Source organism: Centruroides sculpturatus, unplaced genomic scaffold (genome assembly GCF_000671375.1).
Source record: "Centruroides sculpturatus isolate CEXI.00-Female unplaced genomic scaffold, Cexi_2.0 scaffold529, whole genome shotgun sequence".
In the NCBI taxonomy this organism is placed as follows: Eukaryota; Metazoa; Arthropoda; class Arachnida; order Scorpiones; family Buthidae; genus Centruroides; species Centruroides sculpturatus.
In genome coordinates this window covers 135,514-147,722 of record NW_019384820.1, presented here as the reverse complement: position 1 = coordinate 147,722, position 12,209 = coordinate 135,514, and the positions used below count along the sequence as shown (strand labels likewise).

General features: G+C 28.9%; 1 protein-coding gene across 1 annotated transcript in view; it reads right to left on the bottom strand.

Moving 5' to 3' along the window:
• The window catches only part of LOC111629923 (histone demethylase UTY-like), a 54,835-nt gene that overhangs the window by 30,802 nt on the left and 11,824 nt on the right, over positions 1-12,209 (bottom strand). The window contains exons 7-10 of the mRNA XM_023373875.1: positions 3,473-3,566; positions 2,719-2,805; positions 755-871; positions 586-687 (exon numbers count right to left, since the gene is read on the bottom strand). Coding sequence (XP_023229643.1) covers positions 586-687; positions 755-871; positions 2,719-2,805; positions 3,473-3,566 — 400 coding nt within the window. The remainder of the gene's footprint in view (positions 1-585; positions 688-754; positions 872-2,718; positions 2,806-3,472; positions 3,567-12,209) is intronic.

Here is a 12,209-nt window from a genome sequence, read left to right as displayed (position 1 = left end):
AAGAACTTTTAATCACAGATCCATGAAAAATAACAAGAAATTATACATAGTTAAAAGGAAATTTTTGGTAAGGATTAAGAAAAAATTAGGAAGAAATCCATAATTAGTTTTTAGCTGAAAAAGCTTCAAATAAAAAGGCATCATTTTCAGATTTATTAGTTCTCTTCTTATTTTTATTTTAAAAAAATTAATTTTATGCACAATAAATATGATCAAAATATCAAAAAACAGTTTTTGATTTGATTTTTTTTTATAGCATTTCTTTATTTTTGAGTGAAGTACAAATAGTACAAATATACTAAGTGATCAAACAAAAAGTTTACTTGTGAGAGGTAAACTTGGAAACACTGTCAAAAAGTCAATTATTATTCCTTGGTAACAAGTAAATAAATATACATAACACAGTAACATAATCAACAGTAAATAAATATAAAAATTTAAGTGTTTTTCATAACATGTAGCAGGACAGTAACAAATATGGTGTCACAAAGTGAACTAATTGCAAGTAAACTTTTCATTTGATCACTTGGTAGTTACAAAATAAAGAAATACCTCAAAGCTATGTTATATATATTTAATGTTTACCTGATTCTGTTGTAAATTAAGAAGTTGCAATTGTTGTTGATTAAAATAATATGGATTATTTTGCTGTGCAGAAACATTTCCTTCTGAATGAGTACCTGATTGCTATTGAATTAAAATTGTTATGAACAAATTTAAAAAAAAAACTTTATTTATAAATAAAACCACTTACAATAGTTTGTCCAGTTCCTGAATTTAATTTTATTCTTTTAACAATATGACTTTGTTGCTCCTGTTGATTTTGACAACTTGTTCCATAAGGCTGAGTTACTTGGGCATTTGACTGACCCTTTACATACATATCATAAAAAAAACATTAACAATTTTGAATTAAAAANAAACAAATTATTTAATTTACTTTTGGAAATCATGATTATATACAGATAAATGTAGTTGGTAATATAAAAATTAGTTAATTTTGTAATTTTTATATGCTACTTGCCTTTGAAAAATAGAGCACCATTTTGTCTCAAAAAATTTTTAGAGTGGCATCTGGATAACCCTAGCACAATCATGCTAGTCTTCTTCTTCTTTTGTCCCTAGCTGGCATTTGGTTGCGGGTGTCTGCGCAACCAGTATGCTGCTGTGGGTGCCGCAGGAAGTCGAGCTTTCTCCACAATGCCCAAACAACACAACATTTACACTTGGTGAAAAAAATCTGTTACATCAATTTGTTGTTGACAATTCACTGCTTCTTCCTCAATGATGTTATATGGTCAACTGTCTTGAAAACATCTTGTTTAACAATGAAACCACATCATTTATAAATGTTAACAAAATCCTTTAATGACACTTTTTTATCACTCATTACAGTAATGAAGATTGACTTGGTCTTCTTTGATATAGTCTACAAATTCTGATTTATTCAAAGCATCAACAAATTGTTGAACAAAACCTGCTTTTGTAAAGCAATTTGCAATGATGCTTTGTGGAACTTTAAGCTTAGTTGATCATTTGCATTGCACCTAGCAAGTTCACTCCAAACTCCCATGATACACATTCAATAACATGCAACATTTTCATACAATAAGCTTTCTATATCATAATTTAAAGTTTTGAAGAATCCCAACTGATGGTTGCAATCCAGAAGTTGTTTTTGATGGTAAAATTGAACTGTTATAAGCTTTCAGAGTGGGAATCATCAAATGTGCACTACAATTCTCAATAAAAGAATTTTTCTGTTTTAGGCAATTATATAGAAGTCTAACTTTTTCAGCTTATTAGAAAAAGCTCTGATGTCTTCCATACATTCTTATTGTTTAGTTAATGTCTTGGAATTACAGAAACATTAAGGCTTTAAAGATTTTCAATTAGATGATAAAAAAAAAACAGCCACTATTACTGTCATATTTACTTCTACAGGAAGTTAAATGTTCTTTGAAGGTAAAAACCTCCATAACATGAATCACCTTTGTATACCATTTTGTCTGGCAAACATTTTAAAAAAAAATCTCATTAATTAAGGTGCTTTCAACACAGAATAAAAGAACTGAGTTCTCATGATAAATTAGAACTGTTCTTTTTTTTAATTTGTATTTTAATCTGTTTGTAATCTGATAGAGACCTCTGAATGGGGTTGAAAACATTTGTTTTCATTAAACTAGTGCTGGAAAGCGTGTAAGGTGCAGTGTGATTACACTAAAAAATACTTTTCTCCTCCATGAAGCAATTAAAATTACTACTAATTCTACTGCTTTAATACACCTTTCAATTAATGTTTGAATTAAAAAAAGTATCATTTTTCAAATATTTAGAAAATTTGTTTATTCGTGCTAGGAGAAAGTATTTTAAAACATAATTTGATGTTACAAAAGCATTTTTAAATGCACTAAAATCATTTTGCAAACATCTTTAACCACTATCCATCTTTTTGAAAATGCAAAAGAAAGCACATACAAAAAAATAAATAAATAGATAAATAAATAAAATAAAGTTTCTATATCTTAAATTTTGATTTAGCAAAATGTGATCTCAAAACTACTTCAACTTAGAGAAACAGAGAATTCAGCAAGTCTACATAAATTATGCCAGAATAAAAATAAAATTGAATTAAAGAGAATTTTGAATTATCAAGAGTCTATTGTAGTATGAAAGTTATTAAATGAATTAAATATAACAAAACATGCAATAATTTACCATAAAATGACCAGGTGAAACATTATATATTTGTTGATTTACATATGGCTGTCTTTGACCGGTGATACCAGGAGGAATATTTCTTGTCTGTAAATAATAAATTTTAATAACTTATTTGTTTCTTTAATAGTAAATCATACAACTAATTATTTTTTTAAGTTAAAAATATTTAAAGTTAACACTATAAATGTATCACAAATTTCATCTTTAACATTTATACAGATATATTTAAAATCATTTATAATAGAAAAAAGTTTGTTCATACAAGCAGCAAAGGAAAGTGGATCTAAATTTCATAGTACCGAATTAATTTTTTCCAACTTTGATTAAAATATTGTCAAGCATTGTTTCAGAAAAATTCTAATATGAAGAATTCATAAATGTCAAAGACATTGTTATAGACATTAAATTTTAAAATTTAATGTTTATAAATTTCTTAGGAAATCATAAATTTTAAACAACAACTGTGAAAATTTGCTGTAAAGAGTCAAAATTGAGCAAATATTCATTTTGAAGTTTTGAAAGTTTTATATTCCTGCATAAAATTTGCATAACAGTTTGGAAAAGAAAAATATAAAAATAATAAAATAAAATGTAATTGATTTTTTGAAGTTTTGAAATTTAACTGAATTCCAGTGAGAGAGACCAATAATACTTAAAATATAAAAACGGTTAATATTTTTAGTCATTCAATTAAAACATTCATTTTTTAAAAATTTAAATATAACAAACAGATAATAAAAATTATTCATACCATAGAATTATGAGAAACATTATTCTGTCGTGAAGCCATCTCTTGTGAAATAGGAATATGCCATGCTTCCTCCACACAAGGTAACTGTCTTGGTCTAGTAAAATTTTTAAAATTATTATTAATTTCACTATTAACTTATATAGAACTATCAGTTTGTTAAGTTTATCAGTACAAATAAGTTGAATTCTTGCAAAACTTAGAAGAGTTTAATCTCTGTAATAATTAATAATTCAAATTCATGTTGTTATGAATTGTTTAAACCTCTAGAAAGCATACTAACAATGAATTTATATATAAAATCAAAAGATTGAATTAAAAACAGTTTTGAATAATTTTACTTTTCCAACTGTTATAACAGAAGAAAAGTATAGTGATCTGTCAAGAAACAACCCCCTAAAATTTTTACATTTTCGGACTCAATGAAAATTGAAATGTCAAGAAATGCAAAAAGAGTTGGGAGATTTCTGCATGTATGGATATTAGTGTGTGCATGTGCATATGCATGTGGCATTTTTTCATCCCCTTTAAAGCTTAATAACTCCTGTGATTTTTGTCAAAAATTTTTGAAACTGTAGGGAGTTTTGTGAATTAGAGGATTGTTGTTATTAAATTTTGATGGTTCTTCTTTCTTCTTTTGTCCCTAGCTGGCATTTGGTTGCGGGTGTCTGCGCAACCAGTATGCTGCTGTGGGTGCCGCAGGAAGTTGAGCTTTCTCCACAATGCCCCTCCAATGCCCTCGATCCATGGCCGCCGCTTTTGCCTGGTTCAGATCAAGCAGTTGGTTCTTGAAGTCCTCCTCAACGTGTTTGGGTTACATCAATTTGTTGTTGACAATTCACTGCTTCTTCCTCAATGATGTTATATGGTCAACTGTCTTGAAAACATCTTGTTTAACAATGAAACCACATCATTTATAAATGTTAACAAAATCCTTTAATGACACTTTTTTATCACTCATTACAGTAATGAAGATTGACTTGGTCTTCTTTGATATAGTCTACAAATTCTGATTTATTCAAAGCATCAACAAATTGTTGAACAAAACCTGCTTTTGTAAAGCAATTTGCAATGATGCTTTGTGGAACTTTAAGCTTAGTTGATCATTTGCATTGCACCTAGCAAGTTCACTCCAAACTCCCATGATACACATTCAATAACATGCAACATTTTCATACAATAAGCTTTCTATATCATAATTTAAAGNTTGATGGTTTCTCTTTCTTCTTTTGTCCCTAGCTGGCATTTGGTTGCGGGTGTCTGCGCAACCAGTATGCTGCTGTGGGTGCCGCAGGAAGTTGAGCTTTCTCCACAATGCCCCTCCAATGCCCTCGATCCATGGCCACCGCTTTTGCCTGGTTCAGATCAAGCAGTTGGTTCTTGAAGTCCTCCTCAACGTGTTTGGTCCATGTTTTCTTAGGTGCAGAGTGTTGGATTTTCCACAGAGTAGGTCGCTGGTTTTTTTGATGGTTAAAGATCAAAGGGATGAAGAATTCTAGTGAGGGGGTTGTGCCATATCTTAAATGTGGTCAGACTTAAAAAAGAGTTTTACTTATTATTAACATTTACAATTTTATAAAAAATTTGTCTCTACCATCAAAATTAAACTTTTTGCTATTTTATAATAATTAATAATACCAAAAGTATTTTTAATAAAACTCATAACAGATGAATAAAACCCACAATTTTAACTCTTGCCAGAAAAAGTACACAACTTGTTGCTGGATTTTTTTTTTATTTTAAAAGAGAGGGAACTAAGTCTTATTGGGTCTGAAATCAATCTTTACTGTATTAGTCAGAAATAAAAATCTATTATACTACCATTAGAAATTCAACAATGCTTTTCTGCAAGAATTAATGTCTAATGATATCTATTTTAAAAGCATGAAATCATGTTTCAACAGACATTTTAACCACAAAAACTACAAAATCTGTATTCTAACAATATAACTTGGTCCTTGTTGAATAATTCGATTTAACTTCCATAACAAAGAACAAAATGATCATTTATCCTTTGATTATACTTAGATAAATTATCAGTGTATTTTTTAATGATAAAAAGTTCTCTGCTGATATCAATGAAAAATTAGATCTATCCAGTAATAAAACTTGCTTTCATTCATTTTACATCTATTCTCATTATCATATGCAACTTCTACTAAAGCCCCCCTTTTTTTCTTGTGCTATTTCTAAAAGGCTCTTTAATCTTTTGTATATTGGCGGTATAGTCTAAAAACATTAGAATTATGGACCTTGTAAAGTAGCAGTAAAAAAAAAAAACTATTGATAAACATATTACTATTTAGATAGTTCTAATTCTACATTAAAAATTACAATCATGTTTGACAAATTCTGTGAATCATTTTTGGTAAAATAAAATTTATAGAAATTTTTTCAGAAGCAAGAGTTCACATTTAAAAAGTTAATAATAAGTTGATTCTATTAAGGGAAAATAATAATAATCTCTTTTAGAATTACAGAACACATTGCAAAATATGCTACACAAATAGAATTAAACACAAATGAGCATTTATTTTCATTAAGTAGAATTTACACTGGCATATTAACTGCTTTGAAGTAGCTCTAAATAGCATTGTTCATTTGCTTAACTTTTAGTAATTTTGTTAAGTAAAGCTAATTTTTAATTTTATGCATACAAACTGAAGTTTAATTCACACAACCAATAAGTTAATAATGGTATTTTCTCAAATCAATCAATAACCAATTAAAAGTAGAACATACAATTAGTAATAAATTCAAAATTGCTTACATTGTTTCTATTTGAAATGAGAGATTGTTAAAGATTCTTATAAGATAATCTTAAATAATCTTGTAAGAATCTTTAACAATTATTACAAATATTTCATTTAACAGGTATACAAAATATAATTAATATATAATAATATTTATAAATAGTATAAAAATTACACAAAATAACTAATAATTGTCCTATCAATACATTAAATAATAAAGAGGAAAAAAAGAAACAATTCTGTGCATTTCATAAAATTTTATTTCTGTTGTTTTTCAAAATTTTTGAAATAATTTAAAACAATTAATTTTCACAGTTCTTGTATTCTATTCAGCAGTATGAACAAAATTTCTTTTTGGTTTATTATTTCATTTTAAATAAGAATTTAAAATTGTAAAAGTAATCAAAATCAGAATTGTGTGTGTTTTCCAAATTCATTTTACAAAGAGAAGGTCAGATGTTTGAGTCTCTGATTTAAAGAAAATTTGGTAAGCATATAGCCTTAAATACAAACAGCTTCTTGTCTAAATAACAGGACCCATTTCTCAAACATTTCTGAAAAACAGGGCTCTGAAAATTGAGTGTTTAGCTTATAATCTGAAAGTTCCACATCTCCAAGGAATGGTGAGAACAGAGTGGATAAGATGCTGTGCAGTGAAGTTACAGGATATGCATTTGATCCTTTGCAATTTTTGTTTTTTATTTATTTTTTAATGTGTAGTGTAACATAATTATTTTACTGTACCATACCATTAGCATTATTATTACTGTTGTTATTCCTCATGTTAAAGCTTATAAAACAAGAGATTAAGAAATTTTGATATCATTTTCCCATTAGTGAAGTCTTTGTAGACTTAACTCTTTTATGTCATTAAATAAAATTTTTATTTCTTCATATTTTCAGAACTGGCAGTATTGTTATATTTGAAGTGTAACAAACATGACTGCATAAGAAAATTGTCTACAACATTAACAATTAAACTAATGCAAAGGATCAAACCCATATTGTTTAACTCCACTATGTAGCATCTTATCCATTCAACTATTGCCATTCTGAGGAGTTATGGAACTTCCAGACTTATAAGCTAAACACTCAATTTTCAGAGGCCCATTTTTCAGAAACGCTTGAGAAGTGGGTCCTATTATTTCAACAATGTGATATTATGTTTAGGTCTACATGTTTACCAAGTTTTGTTTGTATCAGAGACCCAAATGTCCGACCCTTCTGATCATTTGTATGTATGTATGTATATATATACACATACAAGGAGAGGGTCAGACATTTGGGTCACACAGATGTTATATATATATATATATGCATGTTCAAATAACAAACTAATAAATCATAAAATATGAAATTTTATCATATAATGTATGGCTCCAACCTTGACTGTCTTTAACAGTCCAATCTCATTATTTGCTTCATTTTAATCCATGATTATATACACAGTTAGATGGATAACATGTAGCATGAGAATATCATGAAAATATAGCTAAACCAGTCAAAAATGCTTGTGAAAAATCACTATTACCAACGATTGTGAGTTAAAATGCACACTATACATTTTCCGTAAAGATCATATTACAGATTGTAAAAGAATACAGTGGGTGATCGGTTAACGAACAGATCGGATAACGAACACTTTCGCGAAAGATTTTTATGTTTGGACAACGAACACATGATCGGATAACGAACACCCCACAGAACAAACACAAGAAGAAGCGACGTAAATTAATGAATACCGATTGGTCTTCCCTTGTCTTTGGGCAACAATTCGAAACTTTTCGGAGTGTGGGATGCAACTTCTACTAAAGCCCCCCTTTTTTTCTTGTGCTATTTCTAAAAGGCTCTTTAATCTTTTGTATATTGGCGGTATAGTCTAAAAACATTAGAATTATGGACCTTGTAAAGTAGCAGTAAAAAAAAAAACTATTGATAAACATATTACTATTTAGATAGTTCTAATTCTACATTAAAAATTACAATCATGTTTGACAAATTCTGTGAATCATTTTTGGTAAAATAAAATTTATAGAAATTTTTTCAGAAGCAAGAGTTCACATTTAAAAAGTTAATAATAAGTTGATTCTATTAAGGGAAAATAATAATAATCTCTTTTAGAATTACAGAACACATTGCAAAATATGCTACACAAATAGAATTAAACACAAATGAGCATTTATTTTCATTAAGTAGAATTTACACTGGCATATTAACTGCTTTGAAGTAGCTCTAAATAGCATTGTTCATTTGCTTAACTTTTAGTAATTTTGTTAAGTAAAGCTAATTTTTAATTTTATGCATACAAACTGAAGTTTAATTCACACAACCAATAAGTTAATAATGGTATTTTCTCAAATCAATCAATAACCAATTAAAAGTAGAACATACAATTAGTAATAAATTCAAAATTGCTTACATTGTTTCTATTTGAAATGAGAGATTGTTAAAGATTCTTATAAGATAATCTTAAATAATCTTGTAAGAATCTTTAACAATTATTACAAATATTTCATTTAACAGGTATACAAAATATAATTAATATATAATAATATTTATAAATAGTATAAAAATTACACAAAATAACTAATAATTGTCCTATCAATACATTAAATAATAAAGAGGAAAAAAAGAAACAATTCTGTGCATTTCATAAAATTTTATTTCTGTTGTTTTTCAAAATTTTTGAAATAATTTAAAACAATTAATTTTCACAGTTCTTGTATTCTATTCAGCAGTATGAACAAAATTTCTTTTTGGTTTATTATTTCATTTTAAATAAGAATTTAAAATTGTAAAAGTAATCAAAATCAGAATTGTGTGTGTTTTCCAAATTCATTTTACAAAGAGAAGGCCAGATGTTTGAGTCTCTGATTTAAAGAAAATTTGGTAAGCATATAGCCTTAAACACAAACAGCTTCTTGTCTAAATAACAGGACCCATTTCTCAAACATTTCTGAAAAACAGGGCTCTGAAAATTGAGTGTTTAGCTTATAATCTGAAAGTTCCACATCTCCAAGGAATGGTGAGAACAGAGTGGATAAGATGCTGTGCAGTGAAGTTACAGGATATGCATTTGATCCTTTGCAATTTTTGTTTTTTATTTATTTTTTAATGTGTAGTGTAACATAATTATTTTACTGTACCATACCATTAGCATTATTATTACTGTTGTTATTCCTCATGTTAAAGCTTATAAAACAAGAGATTAAGAAATTTTGATATCATTTTCCCATTAGTGAAGTCTTTGTAGACTTAACTCTTTTATGTCATTAAATAAAATTTTTATTTCTTCATATTTTCAGAACTGGCAGTATTGTTATATTTGAAGTGTAACAAACATGACTGCATAAGAAAATTGTCTACAACATTAACAATTAAACTAATGCAAAGGATCAAACCCATATTGTTTAACTCCACTATGTAGCATCTTATCCATTCAACTATTGCCATTCTGAGGAGTTATGGAACTTCCAGACTTATAAGCTAAACACTCAATTTTCAGAGGCCCATTTTTCAGAAACGCTTGAGAAGTGGGTCCTATTATTTCAACAATGTGATATTATGTTTAGGTCTACATGTTTACCAAGTTTTGTTTGTATCAGAGACCCAAATGTCCGACCCTTCTGATCATTTGTATGTATGTATGTATATATATACACATACAAGGAGAGGGTCAGACATTTGGGTCACACAGATGTTATATATATATATATATGCATGTTCAAATAACAAACTAATAAATCATAAAATATGAAATTTTATCATATAATGTATGGCTCCAACCTTGACTGTCTTTAACAGTCCAATCTCATTATTTGCTTCATTTTAATCCATGATTATATACACAGTTAGATGGATAACATGTAGCATGAGAATATCATGAAAATATAGCTAAACCAGTCAAAAATGCTTGTGAAAAATCACTATTACCAACGATTGTGAGTTAAAATGCACACTATACATTTTCCGTAAAGATCATATTACAGATTGTAAAAGAATACAGTGGGTGATCGNGTAAAGTGAAAATAAGATCTTTGCTGAAACAACAGCAACGTTTCTGTACGCTTAAATTAACATAATGTTCTTTATTTAATTTTCGATATCTAAAATCAAGTTAATACAATCAAACAATCGACAAATTAGTTGATAGACTCAATCATCAACCAATTAAAAAACATACAAAAAATCAAATGATTTAAAATATTAATACAATTAGGGAAATTATTATATAGATAACCACCTATGGAATTTCGGGACTGAGTATCTATCTGAACTGAGGGGACCGAGACGACTTCAACGATACCCTACTTTTGGACCGGAGACGAAAAATAATAAAGTTATCATACTTTTTCTGGTGATCGCATGATATAATTGTGCAGTTAATGTTACCTATGGTGAGTAAAATGGCGGCTCGTCTCTGATTCCAGCAAAGAGAAGAAAGGAAACAGTGGGGACGCACGTTCTGTCCTAACCTAACCTATTCTAATAAATTACCATAATTATTACCAACCAAATTATTAGAATAGGTTAGGTTAGGTTTGAACGTGCGTCCCCACTGTTTCCTTTCTTCTCTTTGCTGGAATCAGAGACGAGCCGCCATTTTACTCACCATAGGTAACATTATCCAATTGTGCTTACTTATTAGTGCAGTCTAAAGATTGGTGACACTTTGAATTTCATAGCAATTGGTTTTTGCGACAAGCACACCTATTTGTGGTACATTTATTTGTGGCAAAGATCTTATTTTCACTTTACCAAGTGCCTAGTGGGTAATGTGCGGATTACCTAGCTACTCTGCACATTATCTAGGTAATTTGAGAAATGGAACAGTTTTCACAACTTTAACGGATCACCCTAGTTAATCTGCAGATTAGCTAGGTAATGTACACATTAACGACTTTCGAGCTTTAGCAGTAACATATATACTATTCAATATTAGCATTATATACTGTTTATAGTTATACTTAATCTATATCATAAATTTTTAACAAAATAATTCATAGCAAAACAAAAGAAATTATTGTAATTTAAAATACCGTATATTCCAGCGTATAAGACAACCCCTGACTTTTACAGTTAAAATATAGAGTTTGGGATATATTTGCCCTATTAGACGAACCCCGACTTTTGAGAAGATTTTCCTGGATTAAAAAGTCGTCTTATATGCCAGAATATATGGTAATATTTATTAACAATAATATTTATTACAAAAGCCCCTTTGTATGCCATTTTGTTTCATTAGCATTCAGCATTAAACTCTGATTCTTCAGTTAATAAAACATTTAACTGTTGGAGATTTTGGATTTTCCTGGTAATACTACAGATTCTCTTTCACTGGAGCATTTACTTTCCTAGCAAGTAGATGGCTTCCATTCATTTCATATTGAGTAAGTTAGACTAATACATTACTTAAGTAAAATATTATAGTTCATCTATGATATATACTATAGCAACGGTTCCCAACCTTATTTCATTAGTGTACCCCCGTGGCATTTCCAACTTCCCAAAGGGTGCGCATGCGCAAATCTTGCACTGCCTGTTTGTACAGAGAGCCGCCATTTTGAATTTTATTTTGACTCTGTTCTTGGTCCCTGAGTACCTACAAGTCTGGTTTTTTTTTATGCACTCATGATTTGGGCACCTAATACTCTGTGCCAAATTGCAACTTCTGACATGTACTCCTTCATACCTCTAAGATGGTAACACAACAGGCAGTATGATTTTTAAAATCATACTGCCCGTTGTGTTACCTTGTCAATAAAAAATTAATAAAAATACTGAATAAATAATGAAAAAATTACTGCTTGTAGAGAAAATCTGAAGAAACTAGCTATGCCCTTTTCCTTGCTAACAATATTATAAACAAAAGAATACTTTTTATAAACAAACAAATACTCTTTCAAACAACACATGGGGATATTGTTGAGATGATGATGATAATAACTGTAACATACCCCACCATCAAAAGTCTGTGTAGCATAATC